The sequence below is a fragment of the Scyliorhinus canicula genome, chromosome 1 (genome assembly GCF_902713615.1).
Source record: "Scyliorhinus canicula chromosome 1, sScyCan1.1, whole genome shotgun sequence".
Classification (NCBI taxonomy): domain Eukaryota; kingdom Metazoa; phylum Chordata; class Chondrichthyes; order Carcharhiniformes; family Scyliorhinidae; genus Scyliorhinus; species Scyliorhinus canicula.
The window spans coordinates 220,304,013-220,323,599 of record NC_052146.1 but is presented as its reverse complement, the minus strand read 5'-3'; the positions used below and the strand labels follow the sequence as shown (position 1 = coordinate 220,323,599).

Genomic DNA, 19,587 nt, shown 5'->3' with positions numbered 1-19,587 from the left:
GGGGGGGGGGGGGGGGGGGGGGGTGCTTGACAGGTTAGGATGCTGAGAGGTTGTTTCCCTTTGTGGGAGAGTCTAGTGGCCTTGGGTAGGCCACTGTCGCCCCATAGCCAACCCCTCGCCAGGGAGTGTGCCTCGAAAGGGTCAGGAACCGTTGTGTGCCAGGATGAAGGCATTGTGCACACTGTTTAGCACAGGGCTAAATCGCTGGCTTTGAAGGCAGGCCAGCAGCACGGTTCAATTCCCGTAACAGCCTCCCCGAACAGGCGCCGGAATGTGGCGACTAGGGACTTTTCACAGTAACTTCATTGAAGCCTACTCGTGACAATAAGCGATTTTCATTTTCATTTCAAATTGGTGATCCCTTACTCTGAGATTATGCCCTCTGGTCCTGGATCTCCCACAAAGGGAAACAACCTCTCAGCATCCTAACCTGTCAAGACCCCCCCACGGAGAATCCTATATGTCTAAATACGGTTACTTCTCAATCCTCTTAAAGTTCAATGAGTACAGGCCCAACCTGCTCAACTCCGGGGAACCTGGAAAGACCACTGACGTAAAAATTGAACACTGCTCTAATTTTCCATGACACTGGCAGTGGATGCCCTCCATGTCCCCATGGTACTAAATCCTGCAGAAGATGGCAGATATGACCAACCAGTTGCCTGGACATGTGTAGTCTTTGGCAGCACTGGTTCATGGACATATGTAGATATGCTCGGGACTTTCTGCAGACCCTGGGACTAGCAAGGTGCCTCATGGCAACAGTTCTCTCGGGTCCGTCCTCGGCGTGCAGAGCAGACCCTGCCACCCTTTCCCCTTGATGGTTCTGCTCCTGCCTTTGGCAAGCTCAGTGCTGCCCCTCACATTGTCTTCTCTCCTGCCAAGAACATGAAAATTGATGTTTACCAAGCTCCATGTTTCCTACATTCTCCTTGCCACAGTATCAAAATGAGATACTTTGGGTCACTGTTCATTCATTATCTGAAGCTGCCTCTCAAAGCCCACTGACTCGTGGCCTGGCAATTGCATTGATGCCTTGTCCTTGCTTCGCATTCTGCTTTGGCAATGCCCCACACCACATGACTGGTCGCAGCTTTGGACTCAACTGAATCCTGAGTTCTCATCTTGGGTGCAGGCCTTATCCAAAGCTTCACTCCCAAGACCTTGCACTCAATCTGGTAAATGGGGAACATTTGTCAATACGCATCTTCGCATACAGCCAAGGTAATCAGTGTGCCATTGCCAACTCTGAGGGGACATGGTTGCTTCCCCGATCGGGCAGTGTTAAAGCCACACCATGGTAGTCATCGATTTTGGAAGTCAGTGCACCAAGGGCTAGATTCTGAGTGGCAATCAGTGGCACTCTCGTATATAGGTGGTGCTTGAGTGGGCATAATAGCACAACTAGTTTGACTCCAGGCGTGTCAATTGTGTTACAGCTGAATGGTCTCAGCTGGTGGGGCTACTGATGATTGACATGTTGGCCTTGCCCTTGGCAACATGTCCCACACTCCGATTTGAGTGAATCCATGATGACGCCCATCTGCCTTTCCCTCTGAGGAGCCTGTGGCCTGGCAGTAATAATAATCGCTTATTGTCACAGGTAGGCTTCAATGAAGTTACTGTGAAAAGCCCCTAGTCGCCACATTCTGGCGCCTGTTCGGGGAGGCCGGTACGGGAATTGAACCCGCAATGCTGACCTTGTTCTGCATTACAAGCCAGCTGTTTAGCCCACTGTGCTAAACCAGCCCCTAGTAGCCAGTAGCAAGCATCCTCAAGAACAGTGCTTTACACACTTGATTCCCTCCCCCCGCTAGGACCTCCGTACCCCCAAGTCAAACCCTCGGAATAAATCCCAGATCACGTGGAGCTGCTGCACAAACATTGTGCTCACCATGTGCATGCATGCCTTTTCATGCCAGTTGTCCTATGTGCTATTCTTGCATCATATCACTGTGGATGGATTTAGTGTTGGGGGACGGGTGGGGGTGGATGATTGAGTGTGGGCCTGATGATGAGATTCAAAGGGAGCTGAAAACGCTGGCCAGAATCTGTATGATTCTGAAGAAGAGCCTGACTGCAGTGGTACCATCTTCTCTGTTCTACACAAGTGTGCTGGTAATAACCATGAAGGAGCCAATGATAAGTGTTGAGGTTGCACGTTGTTTCTGTTTCTGGGTTTGATCCCAACCCAAACCAGTGGGCTTAAAGGGTTCTCTTTACAAGCTATCTGGAAATATGCTAAGATAGCAATATATCCATTCCGTTCCTGATGGCCATAAATATGAGGTGTAAACAATGATTACGCAGTAGGTTTTGTCATCTTGAGTCATGGAATTTCAATTTCGAAAATCTTGTCAACAAACTTTGTCCTGATGGTTGGGCGGAGCTTTATTTGACATCTAATCAATTTAATGCAATTGGGAAAGGTCACTAGCCAACGTAGATATATAGTGTAGGTTGTGTTCTCTTACTTACGGGTCACTTGCCCATAATATGCAGAAGATTCTCTTATTTCTCTGGTGCTACTCATTTATTGTTATTTATGAGCCTGTTTTTAAATTTTGTTTCTTCAACAGAGAAGATGCCATGTTAGAGTACCTGAAGATTGCCCAGGATCTAGAAATGTATGGTGTCAACTACTTTGATATCAAAAATAAGAAGGGAACAGACTTGTGGTTGGGTGTTGATGCTCTGGGTCTCAATATCTATGAAAAAGAAGACAAGTAAGTGATTATTTTAAAGTCCTTCAATGCATTACCATGCTCATTTGGAATGAGTAGACTTTGACTCTGTCCATACCCATTCAGAAGAATGGGCCTGTATAAAAAGCAACTTCATTTAGGTTATGTTTTGATTTGCTGGCAATGGGTTGGAAGCTATGGTATTCAGCTGGATGTATGTAGAAATGTCTCTGAGTTCCAATCTGTAACCATAGCTACTTGAACCGGTTTTTCATGCTTCAACCACGGGATAATGTGTTCGTATGACATTGAACTCTGTTCAGGAGGCATAGGATTAATTACTTTCCTATCAGGATTTGCGGAAAGCCCCCCCTACCACGGCAGCACACATTTAACGTAATATTTCCTAAGGTGCATCTCAGAAAGGTTAAGAAAGATCATTTTGCACAGTGCTACATTGGAGGCATGAGGGCAGGTGACCTAATGCCTGACTGCAGTAGCAGTAAGAGTTGGAATAAAGCCAGCCTCGGGTGGGGATAAAGAGCAGCGAGCTGAAGCCTGAGGTGGAGCTGGGTGAGACTGGAGAGAGAATCCAAGAGCTAAGTGGAAGTGGATCGGCAATATTGGTGGCGAGGAGTGGAGGGGGAGGGAAGAACCATCCATGTAATATTGCAAATAAGTGATTGGTTTAGTACTTTTCTCTCTCTATATAAAGTAGGCCATTTCTATAATCTACACATTGTGAAATTAAAAATTAACATCAGCCTATGTATAAAATCATGGAATTTACACTCCAGAAGGAGGCCATGTGGCCCATCGAGTCTGCACAGTCCCTTGGAAAGAGCACCCTACCTCCATCCTCCACCCTATCCCAGGAAAGAACACCCTACCTCCATCCTCCACCCTATCCCAGTGACCTTTTGGACATTAAGGGGCATGGCCAATCCACCTAACCGGCATGTCGGACTGTGGGAGGAATCCGGAGCACCCGGATGCAGCCCACTCAGACACTGGGACAAAGTGCAAATTCCACGTTGACAGTCACCAAGGCTGGAATTGAACCAGGGACCCTGGAGCTGTGAGGACAGCAGTGCTAACCACTGTGCCGTAGAACGGTCGGTCAGTTGATGACAGTAGGTCTAGAGGCAGGAGGTAGATTAATAGTTTAAACAAACTACTAACTAGATTCTAAGAGGGAATAAAGATTTTTTTTTTTTAGCGGCTGGGAGGCTAAGGTCTGTTGCAATCCTGCAAATGTAGAAAGTTCAGGCTATGTCGTCTTAACTAGTGTTATAGTCAAGACGAGAAAGATGTATAAAATCATCAACTGGACTATTTTTTATTTTTTATTTTTCTGTGCTAGTCAATGGGATTTGGTGCAATTTAGGATAAGTGTTTTGGCTCAACTTCATTTTATGGAAGTCTGACCAGCGAAGGACTGGAATAGTCAATTCCGGTCGACAAAAAGGAGAGCTGGCAGATATTATTGAGGTGAAAGTAAGTGGTCTTAATGGATTTCAAACAAGTTGTGATTGAGGATTGAAAGGGTGTTGTTTGAACTTGAGTGACAGTGTACATGTTTTGTTTGGATGGTCTAGGGGCAACATGTAAATGAGAAATGGGGCACCAAGGATATTTGGGACTCCAAAGGTAACTGGGAAGGAGGGGCTATTGAAATCATTGCAGGTGATTCTCTGGTTACAAATGTATAGATGAGAATGGAACTAAGCAAAAGCAGTTCCACAGAGCTGGGTGATGGAGGAGAGGCATAGGAGGACAATACGGTGGTCAGCCGTGTCAAAGGCTGCAGATGGGTCAAGAGATTGAAGCAGCTGGTTTACTGTGGTTCCAGTTGCATGTCATTTGTGACTTAACCATTTTGTTAATGATCGTTTGGGGAAAAATGTGCACTGATTTGGGAGTTGTCAACACATTCAAGTTGTTTGGAGAAGAAAGGGAGGTTGAGGAAGGGACAGTAGATTGCAATGTTGGAGAGGTCAATTGTGTGTTTTTTTAATTAGAAGAGCGGGGTGGTGAAGGCAGATTTGAATGGGATGGGGTAGTACCTGAAGGGAGAGAACTGTTAATATCAGCCTGCATGGGGGCCAAGACCAAAGTTGGGTGATGAGATGGGTGAAAATGAAGTTTGAAAAAAAACGAGAAGTCTTGTAGACAAAATGTGCTATTGAGAAGGTAAGAGAAACTGGGGAAAAAAGAGAATTCCGGGCGACAACTGGGGTTGTTTGGGGGGGTCCTTGGAGGATGTTTAGTCCGTGGATTAGGAGAAAGGAGGGAAGTGGCAGAGCAGGTAGTCTCAATCTTAATGACAAAACCATGAGCTTGTTGCACTTAAGGGGTACATGCACTGGAGGGAGATGTACACTGCAATGATTGGAGATTCTTATCTGTGGCTGACCTGATGGGAGCAAAGTTTTGAGGGCAATAGTTTTAAGAACTCTTCTTTCATGCATAAGAAATGGAAGTAGATCATTGAACTCTAGCCTGTTTCACCATTCAATTAGATCATGGGTGATCCATGTGCTAACTTCACCCATCCATCTATTCATCTTGATTCCATAGACTCTTAATCATCAGTAGAGCACAGATTGAGTCTGCGTGGTCCCTTTGAAGAATAATCCAGTTAGCCCCACTCCCGTTTGTTTCATTTCTCCCATATCCTGCACTTCTTTCCTCCCAAGTATTTATCCAATTCCCTTTTTTGAGAATATTTGAAACCTGTTGAGAATATTATATCACCATTAATCAGTGTAATTGGAACCGTATTTTTTTTAATACCATCAAAAACCTTCATGATTTCATGCACCTCTATCAAATTTCTTGACCTTTTCTACTTTTACCTCTGCTCCAAGGAAAACAACCCTAGCTTCTCCAGTCTGCCCATGCACTGCAATTTCTCAGCTCTGAAATCATGATAGTAAGTCTCTCCTTAACCCCCTCCTCGTGTTTCTCTAATGGTGCCCAGAATTACGCTCCACCTGAGGATCGTTTTCTTTCTCGAAGAAAAATACCAATCTAGTAATGGAATGTTGTTGAGAATAAAGGAATTCAAAATGGTTTCAATTGTGTAATTCAATTCGGTCATTCCTGATGTGCATTCTTTATAATTCATGCAAGACCTTGTTTTTGTTATGTCCTTGTGGCACCACTTTTCCAATTTTTGTTCGTGACATAACTTGGTAATCATGAGTCTCGGAATAATCGCAATTATCTTGATAAACCTGTGTTTCTGTTGTCAGTTCTGATAAATTATAGGAATTCATAATTTGTTTAAAATAGTATTTCCACAAATATTATGTACCAAAGGTGCATCAAGGTACAATCTAATGAATGTACAGTTCTTGGTTTAATATGTATGGAGTGAAATGTTTAGTTCAGCTGAAGCCCAGACTGGAAAGTAAAATTATCTTTTAAATTTAGACTAACACCCAAGATTGGTTTCCCGTGGAGTGAAATCCGCAATATCTCCTTCAATGACAAGAAATTTGTCATCAAACCCATCGACAAAAAGGCACCGGTGAGTGAGTTTATTTTTCCGATTCATTTTTCAGGTATTATTTTTCATTCCAAATATTTAGAGCTAGTCTCTCGTGCATCAGCACTTGGATTTCATTGAGAAAGATTTTTCTTTCACAAGGTTGACTGCTTGCAGCAGAATATCACACATATTTTGTTGCCACTTCAACAGGAGGGGTTGGTTGCCTTTACACCCAAGATCTTTATATATTACAGGATCACATGCTTTACTAACCACTTTTTTATAAATGTTTTTTATTGGGTTTTCAAACAAAGTATATTTACTGTTATGTACACAGAATAAGATATGTATTATTTGTGTGTGGGGAAGGGCACACATAAACATACCCAAAGAAGTAGTAATAAAAAATAAATACAAAATAAAATAACTGGTACGGTATTATGCACCAGCTCAACAGCAGCAACTCTACAATTGGCAATATGGAGACTGGGGTTGGGGGGGTGGTGTAAATATACATTTGGGTGCCGGAGAAACAATTACAGAGGGCAATACTCTAATGGGTCTGGTGTTGGTGTTGTCGCTTGCTTCTCCCGGACGGATTTTGCTGCCGTTGTCGTCTTGCACTCGCCTCTGCCTCAGCCGTTCGTCCTGCCTTTCGCCTGGATTCTCCTTGCTCTCTGTTCCTGTAGATGCCAAGTTTGTTTTCATTTCCCATGCCCTCCTTCTGGCTATCATTTCCCTGCCTCCCTGATCTTCTCTATTGTTCTCTGTCGCTTCACTCTTCTCTTTCCCCCCCCCCTCCTCCTGTGGTTCAACTTTCTTTCCTCTTCAGTTTAGCTGATTTCCCCCCCCTCACCCGGTCTGTCTCTCCCTCTCATGCCTTGGCTTCTTTCCCCTGGTTCTTGGCTACCTGGCTATTCCTCTGCTTGTTCGTTGGCCACAAACAGGTCCCGGAACAATTGGGTGAATGGTTCCCACGTTCTGTGGAAGCTGTTGTCTGATGCTCGGGTGGCGAATTCGATTTTCTCCAGTTGGAGAGATTGAGAAGTTGGACAACCAGTCTGCAGCTTTGGGTGATGTTGCTGACTGCCAGACGAACAGGATTCTACGGCGGGGAGGCAAAGGCAAGGGTGTCCGCCCTCCTCCCCAGGAATAGATCTGGCTGGTCTGAAACCCCGAAGACCGCCACTTTCGGGCATGCCTTCACCCACATCCCCACCACTTTGGACGTTGCCTCGTAGAAGGCTGTCCAGTACCCTGCAAGTCTGGGGCAAGACCAGAACATGTGGGCGTGGTTGGCAAGGCCTCCTTGGCACCATTCACATCTATCCTCCACCTCTGGGAGGAACCTACTCATACTGGTTCTTGTTAAGTGGGCTCTATGTACCACTTTTAGTTGACTAACCACTTTCTCAACCAGACATGTCACCTTCAATGATTTGTTCATGCGTGCCCCCTGCCCAAGTCTCTGCTTTTGCACCCTCTTATGAATTGTACTTTTCTTAATAATAAAAATAATTTTTTTCCAATTAAGGGACCAATTAGCTTGGCCAATCCACCTATCCTGCACATCTTTGGGTTGTGGGGGTGAGACCCACGCAGTCATGGGGAGAATGCGCAAACTCACACGGACAGTGGGCCAGGATCAAACCCATGTCCTCGCCCTTTCAAATTGTAACCTTTAATTTATATCACCTTTCCTCACATAATGTTTCCGTTGACATTTCGCTACATGAATATCAACTGTCACATGTTCACCCATTCCAGCAGCCTGTCTATCCTCTTCACAGTTCACAATACCAGTTTTGTGCCATTGCAGATTTTGGAAGTGCCCAACCCATGCAAGTCTCCATTAATTTAGATCAAGAAAAGCAGTGGCCCTAATACCGACCACTGGCGCACACCTTCCAGTCTGGGTCTGTTGCTTCTCCTCTCATCAGGTATCCTCTCATGCCCATGCCAGCCTGTCTCCCTCTCTTAAGCCCACCATCATGCTCTCCTTTGACTGGTCCGTGACTGCCTCTGCCAACCATTAGAAATGTTCAGGACCTTTCAATACCAGAAGGTTCTTTGCTTATTTTTTGGGGATGCAAAACCCAATTTCGAAACACTTTACACTTTTGAAAATTGGGTCTGTTAGATCAACACGGCTGTGAAAGTTACTGTGGATTCACCTTGGTTACCAAATGTCAGTTGCAAACCATGCACATGGCTCAGCATTAGACCATTTGCTTTCGTAGTGTGTCGCACTTTATGATCTGAGCCATTATTATGGTTTGCATGTAGTATTGTAACTCAATATAACATGCAAAGGAAGGAAGCTCCTTTGAGCTCTTTGAACTGAATTTGTTCCTCAATGTGAATTCTTTCTCTGCAGTCTGTTTCTTGGGTTGACTTTGTCTATTTATTTCTTTCCTGCAATTAGGCCTGGATTACTCTAGCAGAAACATAATTAAGCAGAATGATCTCTTCCCTTGCTTTTATTGCTTAGTACTGGTTCCAGTGTCTTCTGAACTACATTTTTTTTCACTGTCTAAAATGAAGCCGGAGGTTTTAATTGTCCTATCCAAAGTTTTGATTTTTGAGTGTTTCAACACTGAAATATGAATGTTCTATTTAAAGTGTATGTCTACATAAGATACTGATTCTTGGTAATTTGCAAAAACATCTTCTGCCCATTTGTGTTACTTGTACATAGTAGCAGATAGAAAACTGAAGAGCAAAATTGTAGGCAAATTTCAGAAATCTTAACACGACGCAAAATGGCAAATGTCAGGTACAGACTGCAACCAAACTCCAAGCAGAATAGTGTCCAGGAGGAAAACAGGCTTGAGAGGACAATACTGATCCAAATTCCTATAAATATTTCAATAAGTTACACAATTGACTAAAAAAAGAGATGATCTTGTGGAGGCAGAGGACATGACTGAGGTACTGAATGAGTACTTTGCACATGCCTTCAAAAAAAAAGTAGAGAATGTTTATGTTGCAGTAAAAGAAAGGGATGTAGATAATATGAAAATAGATAGAAATGTGTCAAATAGGTTGCCTTCACTCAGTTCAGATGGGATGCCTCCTAGTTTTGAGGGAAGCTTAAGGTGGAGGTAGCAGAAACTGATTAGTCGTTCAATCCTGACAAGAGCCGTGATAGACATCCTTGTTCAACAAAGTGGTGATGGATAAACCTGGTAACTTCAGCCAATGCCAGTGGTAGAAGAACTTCTAGACCCCAAAGTCAAGAACCAGGTTAATTCCTGCTTGGAAAGCATGAGTTAATAAGGGGAAGCTCTGTATATGAACTTTGAAAAGACATCTAATGTTATACAGAACAGACTCATTTGGAAAATTGTTTATGGAATTAGTGACAGTGCTTGATTAAGGAACTGGAGGCAAAGAGTGGTAAATTGATACTTTTTCTAATTGGGATAGAATAATGCAGTATGGTCCCCCATACTGTAGTATGGTCTTGTCCCCCAGGGGTCACAGACTCATTGCCTTTCTTGTATATAAATGAAAATTGCTTATTGTCACGAGTAGGCTTCAATGAAGTTACTGTGAAAAGCCCCTAGTCACCACATTCCGGCGCCTGTTCGGGGAGGCTGTTACGGGAATCGAACCGTGCTGCTGCCCTGCATTGGTCTGCTTTCAAAGCCAGTGATTTAGCCCTGTGCTAAACAGCCCCTAAACAAACTGGACTTGCATATAAAGTTTGAAGTTTGCATATGATGCAAAACTTGGCAATGTAAGCAGGATGGTAGCAGAATTGAAGAGAAGTGGGTATACACCTGGCAAAAATAAATCACCCAAGTAATGCACTTTTTGGGGAAAATTAAAAAGAAAGGGTATTATTATTGATGTTGTATTATTTTGAGGAGTGCAAGAACGTGGGATTTAGGGGTGCATAGTCACAAACCTAAAAGAGGAGAAGGCAAGTTGTTAAGGTAATTAAAAGCCTATGGGACAGTTGATTAGAAAATAGGACATTAGAAAGCTATTTTAAGCATTTGCATATCTCTACTTGTGTCTCAGTTGTGTGAAATTATGGAACGGATGCTGACTTGGACAAGATAGAGGAAGTTTATCAGAATGATACCAAGGACTTGTGTAGAGAGTGATGAACCTGGGATTTTATTCCTTTCGAACATATGGAGTGCCAATTGGGAGATTTAAAATTGTGGGGTTTTGGTTGAGCAAGTAGGGAGAAGCTGAAGTATAATTTATCTATTAATTCATGTTTAATTAGATTGGTTTTGATTGGTATTGAGTTGCATTTGCTGCCAACAGTTCTGCCACTTCACTCCGTGATATCATCGCAAGCAAAGGAGATCAGAACTCATTCCTCCTTAATGAAAACAGAAACTGCTAGATAAATGAATTCCTCGACCTTTGTGATACTAATCCTCTCCATTTAGTTCCTCACTTTTTCTTAAGCAAAATTCAAACTTGCAGCAATCCTAAATGAGAACTGAAACCAAAGAACAAAATAAAATTTACAATCTTGGAAAAATGGATTTTGGAACCAAAAAAGGGCTATTTTCAAAATTAAATACAATGCCCATTTTCTTCTTGGTAATTTCCTTCAACTTTATCTGTGCCATATTTGCAGCTCTGTGTACATACCTTGCATAAATATTTTACTATTCATTACACTGTTATTTTAATACAGACCCAAACACTCTTAGCTTACACAATCTGTAACATACATGGTTATCGCTAACAAAACTAAATTTGTGGTTTTACTTTCCAACGTTTATAACTGAGCTGTGTCTGTTGCTGATATGTCCGGCTAATAGTTTTCTGCGTATACGCAGACAGATACATGTGCGCAGATGGATATCAGTGGTCACCTTGCATTGACAGGAGACTGTGAATAAAGTAAAAGGTACAAAAAAGGGGAATCTTGTTGGTAATTTTCATTTGCTGGGTGTTTGTCTAGTTTGGTTTGCATTTCCACTGCACGACTCGTAACAAAAGGGTGGTGGAATCAGATTCCATAAAAAACTTAGCAACATGTAAAAGGAATTGGGCGTGTACTTTGAGGATTAAATTTCAGGATTGTGGGGGTGATCTGGAGTATGGGATTAAATTGGACAGTTCTTCTACCATCTCTATTCCACAGGATTTTATATTCTATGCTCCTCGTCTGAGAATAAACAAGAGAATCTTGCAACTGTGTATGGGCAATCATGAGCTGTACATGAGGCGCCGTAAACCTGACACCATTGAAGTCCAGCAGATGAAGGCCCAGGCTCGAGAGGAGAAGCACAAGAGACAGTTGGAGAGGTATTGGGTCTAATCTAATATTTTTTCCAGACTTTTTGAAAGTAGTGCATTCACTTCGCCCTTCTAAAGGGTGAAACTTACCCGAATGGTGTATTTCGATGAGACGGTGAACCCAGGCCTCGGCTACCTGCTTATGCTAAATGTGAAACATCCTAAGGCACTAAAGTAACCCAACCAATGTTTAACCTGTAGAACAGTGGTTAGCACTGTTGCTTCTCAGCACCAGGGTTTTTTTATTCTGCTTGGGTCACTATCTGTGCGGAGTCTGCATGTTTTCCCCATGTCGGTGTGGGTTTCTGCTGGGTAATCTGGTTTCCTCCCACAAGTCCTGAGACGTGCTTGTTAGGTGAATTGGACATTCTGAATTCTCCCTCAGTGTACACGAACAGATGCCAAAGTGTGGCAACTAGGGGATTTTCACAGTAACTTCATTGCAATGTTAATGTAAGCCTACTCGTGACACTAAAAAAGATTATTACTATTATTATTATTATAACCCTCAGCACCAGAAGAAGCATATTGCTGTTTGTGGAACCTGCTGAATGCAAATTGACTGCTGAGTTTCCCGTGGCACAATCATAACTTTACTTCAGAAGTCATCTATTGTTTGTGAATTGCTGTAGCATATCCTGAGCACTCTTCTCCACTTCGTCACGTTCCTTCACAGCTTTTCCTTCGAGAGCAACTTTGCTTTTTTACATACGGTTTCCACCTTTATAAACATGTTACAGGCTTTAAACCCCATTTTGTTTGCTTCATTTAGTCAGGTTAATGATTAAATGCTGCAATTAGTTAATTGTTTACTTTTGTTAAGTTGACGTCCCATGGTGCCCTCTGGCCTAGCTTATTAACCGTATCATAGATCAGTGCATCAACCTTTACCAACCAAGGGTACAATGGAACTTAATGTGTAGTCCTATTAAGGCACTTAAAATTTCTTTGACATCTAAATGGTCAAAAATATGTTTCAATATTTGATTTTCCATGATCACTATTTTCTGAGTTTGCTAAAGTAGTGCCTCATAATTGGTTGGGGCCTTTAATGCTTAAGGCAGCAAGAAAATGGAGTGACAGTCTCTCAGTTTTAATATAGGGTCAGTTTAAATAAGGAGAACAATAAATCTTAAACCGTTAACTCTTCTATGTGCAGGGCTCAATTGGAGCAAGAGAAACAGAAGAGGGAGATGATAGAGAAAGAGAAGGAACAGATGGAGAAGGAAACTCGCGATCTGATGTTGAAGTTGCAAAACTATGAAGATCAGACAAGGAAAGCTGAAAAGGGTAAGTGTAAATTCATAATACTCGACCTGCTACTTTGTCCAGTCTCCAGAAAATGTGTGTGGGGGAAAATTTGCTCGTCTCATTCTTTAATGGATATTGTGGATGAATCCCTTTCCTATACTGAGGTTTTCCACAGGAAGTGGAGATAATCATCACTATTGCCTATACACAGGTATCTTGTTTTAACATTTGGTATTCTTACAAATCAGGTCTTGTAAAGATCCTATAATTGCTGTTGCATGCACCGATGAAATGACAGATTGGCCTATTGACATCGAAACAACTTTCAACTAATTGTGGCACTACGGAATCTAAGCCAGTTCAGATTGGGGGAATCACCTCTAGTGTCTGGTGTCATACCTAGCAAAAATGAAGTTGGTTGGGATTTTTAGATGTCATATCTTCTCAATCCGAGGCCATGCTCCTGGAGTTAGAGCAGTTTTATCCACTCAACCATCTTCAGCTGGTGGGGCTATTCACTGCAGTCACAATTCATTTGGCTCCTCACTTGCATGCAGCAAGAATTGGATGGTATGCAGGTTTGGGGTGAACAGTGACAAGTAACATTTGGATTGGATTGGATTTGTTTATTGTCACGTGTACCGAGGTACAGTGAGCAAGCAGCTGTTGAGCAAGCAGCTCAACAGATCATTCAGTACATGGAAGAAAAGGGAATTAAACAAAATTCATGAGAATACATAATAGGGCAACACAAGATATACAATGTAACTACATAAGCATTGGCATCGGTTGAAGCATACAGGGTGTAGTGTTAATGAGGTCAGTCAATAAGAGGGTCATTTAGGAGTCTGGTGACAGTGGAGAAGAAGCTGTTTTTGAGTCTGATCGTGCGTGTTCTCAGACTTCTGTATCTCCTGCCCAATGGAAGAAGTTGGAAAAGTGAGTAAGCCGGGTGGGAGGGATCCTTGATTATGTTGTCCACTTTCCCCCAGCAGCGGGAGGTGTAGATGGAGACCATGGATGGGAGGCAGGTTTGTGTGATGGACTGGGCGGTATTCACGACTCTCTGAAGTTCCTTCCGGTCCTGGCCGAGCAGTTGCCATACCAGGCTGTGATGCAGCCCGATAGGATGCTTTCTATAGTGCATCTGTAAAAGTTGGTACGGGTTAATGTGGACATGCCGAATTTCCTTAGTTTCCTGAGGAAGTATAGGCGCTGTTGTGCTTTCTTGGTGATAGCGTCGACGTGAGTGGACCAGGACAGATTTTTGGTGATGTGCACCCCTAGGAATTTGAAACTGCTAACCATCTCCACCTCGGCCCCATTGATGCTGACAGGGGTGTGTACAGTACTTTGCTTCCTGAAGTCGATGACCAGCTCTTTAGTTTTGCTGGCATTGAGGGAGAGATTGTTGTCGTTACACCAGTCCACTAGGTTCTCTATCTCCCTCCTGTATTCGGACTCGTCGTTATTCGAGATCCGGCCCACTATGGTCGTATCGTCAGCAAACTTGTAGATGGAGTTGGAACCAAGTTTTGGCACGCAGTCGTGTGGGTACAGGGAATAGAGTAGGGGGCTAAGTACGCAGCCTTGCGGGGCACTGGTATTGAGGACTATTGTGGAGGAGGTGTTGGTGTTCATTCTTACTGATTGTGGTCTGTGGTCAGAAAGTCAAGGATTCAGTTGCTGAGTGGAGAGCCAAGTCCTAGGTTTTGGAGCTTTGATATGAGCTTGGCTGGGATTATGGTGTTGAAGGCAGAGCTGTAGTCAATAAATAGGAGTCTGATGTAGGAGTCTTTGTTTTCGAGATGCTCTAGGGATGAGTGTAGGGCCAGGGAAATGGCGTCTGACGTGGACCGGTTGCGACGGTATGCGAATTGAAGTGGGTCAAGGTGTTCCGGGAGTATGGAGGTGATGCACCTCATGATCAGCCTCTCGAAGCACTTCATTACAACTGACGTCAGGGCCACCGGGCGGTAGTCATTGAGGCATGCTGCCTGGTTCTTCTTTGGTACCGGTATGATGGTGGTCTTCTAGAAGCAGGTGGGGACCTCGGAGTGGAGTAGGGATAGGTTAAAGATGTCTGTGAATACCTCTGCCAGCTGGTATGCGCAGGCTCTGAGTGCACGACCAGGGATCCCGTCCGGGCCCGTCGCCTTCCGTGGGTTCACTTTCAGGAAGGCCGATCTGACTTCGGAAACTGATGGTGGGTATGGGTGAATTATGGGCTGCTGGGGCACTCTACAGCGGATTGTTGGTTACCTGCTGAAACCGAGCACAGAATGCAATAATTTGAATTAGGCAAGTGCCAGACAAAGCCAATATCTGGCAGGAGAATGTTGAACTTCTTCCTAATGGAATTACCAGCACTGAATCCCCCATCAACATCCTGCGGGTCACCTTTGACCAGAAACTCAATTGTTTTAGCTACATAAATGCAGCCAATCAGAGGCCGGGTATTCTGCAGTGACTGGCTCCTCTACCTATTCCCCAAATACTCTTTGCCACCTACAAAGTAAAAAATTAAGTATGTTGGAATAGTTCCCATTTGCATGAATGAGTCCAGCCTGCAACAACACTCTGAATCCTGAACACTATCCAGGGTAAACCAATCCTCTCTCCACCATTTAAACCTAAGAGCAGGAGGAAGCCATTTGGGCCTACCACATCATTCATTATGATCCTGGCTGATCATCCAACTCAATAGCCTGAACACTCTCTTTCTCCTCTTCTTCCCCCCCCCCCCCCCACCCCCCCCCACATATCCTTTGACCCCCTTTGCTCCAAGTGCTATATCAAACTGCTTCTTGAAAAATGTTTTGGGCTCGATTGCTTTCTGTGGTAATGAATTCTGGGAGAAGAAATTTCTCCTCATTTTGTGTGCGTTGGAGTGCAATGTCTACAGGGCTTCTACTTCAAGTCCACCTGGCAACCTAAAACTTGAAGCAGCACTCTAGTTGTGGTCTAACCAAAGTTTTTTTTATGCAACTAGCATAACCTCCATGCCTTTTGTACTCCAACTCCTTTGAAGATGAAAGCTAACATTCCATTTATCGTTTTCATTATTTTTATCTGTCCACTATCTTGTATTGACTTCTGAACCCTCAAATCTTGCTGCTCTTCTATAGTTTCTAGCTTTTAATTAAAATATAAATGGATGAGAAGCTGCACATTTTGGTTCACATCCTAGAATCAGCTAGCTGAGGCTTGTTATTTCGGTTCTATTCATATCCTCCTTTGTAATCTGTTGATGTCCATATTGAAAGTTGTGAATTCTTCCTGGTGATCCCCATAACACTTGTTTCTATGATTTTCTGATTGCAGTGACCCATGTGTGATGTGGTTTGCTTCACCAAATTTAGTGAAATGCAGCCTGAATCTGCAGTTGGGAGCTAGTTGGATCTGAGCAGGCAGTTTCCACACTATCTTAGAATGAATCATAGAAAGGAGGCTATTTGACTCATTGTGTCTGTGCCAGCTTTCTGAGTAACACTAAATTCTGTTTTTCAAATAATATGATGATCCAGTTCCCTTTTTGAAAGCCACTTTTGAGCCTGCCTCCACCACAGTCAGAATTCCAAATCCTAACTACTCATTGCGTAAGAAAGCTTTTCCTCACGTTGCCTTTGCTTTGTTTGTCATTCATAAATCTGTGACTTCTGTTCTCAATTCCTCTCCCAAAGGGAACAGTTTCTCCCGATCTACTCTGTCCAGACATCCATCAGATTTACCCTCGTCCTTAAGAAAACATCCCAGCTTCTCTTGTATCTGTCCATGTAACTTGCATTCCTCATCTCGGAAACCATTCTGGTGAGCCTTTTCTGCATCATCTCTAAGCGTTCACATGCCTTGAGTGTCTGTCTGTGTGGAGTTTGCACTTTCTCCCGTGTCTGCATGGATTTCCTCCGGGTGCTCCGGTTTCGTCCTACAGTCCAAAGATGTGCAGGTTAAGTGGATTGGCCATGCTAAATTGCTCCTTCGTGTCCGTGGGTCACTGGGTTAGGGGGAATAGGGTGGTGGCATGGGCTTAATTAAGGTGCTCTTTGCATGGGCCAATGTAGACTTGATGGCCGAATGGCCTCCTTCTGCACTGCATTGTAAATTCTATGATTCACCCTTAGTGTGGTGCTCAGAACTGAATGCAATGCTGCAGTTGAAATTAAACTTGTTTACGGAAGTTTGTTATCATTACTTGTTTGCTCTTGTACTCTGTGCTCCTACTTTTAAAGCTCAGGATCCGATATGCTGTTTCAACCATTATCTCTCAACCTGGCCTGCCAGCTTCAGTGATTTATGGATATATACACCCAGGTCCTTCTGCTCCTCCGCCCAACCCTTATAATTATTTCCTGTATTTTGGTATCTCTCCCTCCTTCCTAGAAAAATGAATCATTTCACACTGCTCGGCATTAAATTTCATATCCATTTTTCCATCGATTCCGCCAACGTTAACACTGTTCTCCTCAGTTAGCAATACTTCCCAAGTTTTGTGTCATCTGCAAATTTTGAAATTGTGCCCCTTGCATGAAAGTCTAGGTCATTAATATATATTAAGAAAACCAGGGATCCTAACATTAACCCCTGTGGAGCTCCACTATAAGCCTCCTTCCAGTCTGCAAACAACATTCAGCAATACTCTGCTTCCTGTACCTTTTTAATTCAATGAACTCTAACTTTGCTCGCAAGTCTATTGTGTGGCATTTCATCAATTTTTGTAAGTGCGTGGACACCGCGTGAACAGCATTACTCTCCTCTCCATCTCCCTGTTACCACCTCAAAACCAATTCAGAAATTTAGTTGAATTAACAAACCCATGCTGCTTTTCCTTGATTAACCGGCATTTGGCTCCATGACTGTTAATTTTGTCCCAAACTGTCATTTCTAAAAGCTTCCCACCACCCAACTGACAGGCCTATAGTTGCTGGGCCTACCCTTGTGCCCCTTTTTGAACAAGTCAGCAACATGGTAATTCTCTAGTCCTCTGGCACCACCTCTATCTATGGAAGATTGAAAAATTATGGGCATTGCTTCCCTGGGTTCTCACCTGGACAAATTGCTTTATCAACTTTACGTATAGCCAGCTTATTTATTGCCTCTTCCTGTCTCAGGAAAGGGACTATGATTGGGGCAGCATCTTCTTCCTTGGTAAAGAAATGAAATGAAAATCACTTATTGTCACGAGTAGGCTTCAATGAAGTTACTGTGAAAAGCCCCTAGTCGCCACATTCCGGCGCCTGTCCGGGGAGGCTGGTACGGGAATCGAACCATGCTGTTGGTCTGCTTTAAAAGCCAGCGATTTTAGCCTTGTGAGCTAAACCAGCCCCTAAACTCTATCAGGAGACAGTTGCAAAGTATTCATTTAGTATCTCAACCATGTGAGAGCCTCCATCTGTAAATCTCCTCTTGGTCCCAAATCAACTTAATTCCTCCTTTTACCGCTTTTGTATGCCGAAAGAAGACTTTTAGATTCCCTTTTATGTTAGCCGTCAGTCTCTTCTCACACTCTCTCTGCGTCTCTTATTTGCTTTTTCGCTGGAGCGGTCTTGCAAGACCTGGACAGCGTTCCAGCTGAGACTATAAAGGGCAAGGAACATTTGTGCCACGCAATGACCATCTCCAATGAGAGAAACTCCAACTATCTCTCCTGGACATTCAATAGCATTACCATTGCTGAATCCCCCACTATCAACATCCTGGGGGTTATAATTGACCAGAAACTGACTGGACCAGCTATATAGATACCGTGGCTGCAAGAGCAGGTCAGAGACTGGTAATTCTGTAGAAAATAACTCCACCTGATTCTCCAAAGCCTGTCCACCATCTACAAGGCACAAATCAGGATTGTAATGGAATACATTCTATTTGCTTGGTTGACTGCAGTTGCTGCAATACTTAAGCTCACCATTATGCGACAACCCACTTGATTGGCGGCACCACCTCTAGCATCCACTCCACCACCGATGCACAGTGGCAACAGTGTGTACCATCTGCATGATGCAACTCACCAAAGCTCCTTCAGCAGCACCTTCCAAACCCGTGAAGATATTCATGAAGGCCTCCCCTCAATCTTGCCCCTCTGAGGTGTGGTGATCCTCCAGTAAAATCATAACCAGTCAGCTGACCTCCTCGGAAGGAAAACAGCCTGTGGTCATCTGGGACAATGGCAACTTAGCAGACCTGTGACCTGTGCCACCTAGAAGGACAGAGGCAGAAGATGCTTGGGAACAACGCTGCCTGCTTCCAATTTATCTGGGCCAGATCCATTCTCAACCATAGAAGTTGGCTGTCCTTTAGTTATTCTTACTCTGGATTGCTATGTGTTCTTTTTCATGGCTAACCTAACCTTATGATGCAATGATAACTGTCCTTCAAGTTTTCCCGACTGAAAATTGATCCAGTTGCCCACCTCATTCCCAAGAATTCAATCCAGCAATGCCTCCTTCCTGGTGTAGAAAACTCTGCTAAACACACTCTAGAAACATTTGCCCCAATCTTCTCTTTATCGCTATTACTATCCAAACTATATTTGGATAACTGAAAGCCCCCATTATAACCACTTTACAGTTCTTGTACTTCTATAATTCCTTGAATATTTGCTTCCCTACATCCTTTTCCGCTACAAAACATGCCCAACAGTGCAGTGCTACTTGTATACGTGACTCTTCTGGTACAACCTCTCTCTCCAGCACTGTAATGTACTCCTTAATCAATATTGACAACTCTCCTCCTATCTTTCCTGAACACCTTGCATCCCAGAATATTTAATGCCTGGTCCTGCCCTCCTTTGAGCCAAGTCTCAATTATCACCACAGCGTTATATTTCCACAAGGCAATCTGCGGCTGCAAATATTCTTGGATATATTCATAAGGAGTTAATTGTCT

General features: G+C 43.5%; 1 protein-coding gene across 3 annotated transcripts in view; it reads left to right on the top strand.

The window, feature by feature from the left end:
* The window catches only part of LOC119971873 (ezrin-like), a 105,959-nt gene that overhangs the window by 60,617 nt on the left and 25,755 nt on the right, over positions 1-19,587 (top strand). For all 3 annotated transcript variants that reach the window (XM_038808144.1, XM_038808135.1, XM_038808149.1), the window contains exons 7-10: positions 2,580-2,726; positions 6,123-6,219; positions 11,300-11,463; positions 12,614-12,744. In XM_038808144.1, the coding sequence (XP_038664072.1) occupies positions 2,580-2,726; positions 6,123-6,219; positions 11,300-11,463; positions 12,614-12,744 (539 nt within the window). The remainder of the gene's footprint in view (positions 1-2,579; positions 2,727-6,122; positions 6,220-11,299; positions 11,464-12,613; positions 12,745-19,587) is intronic.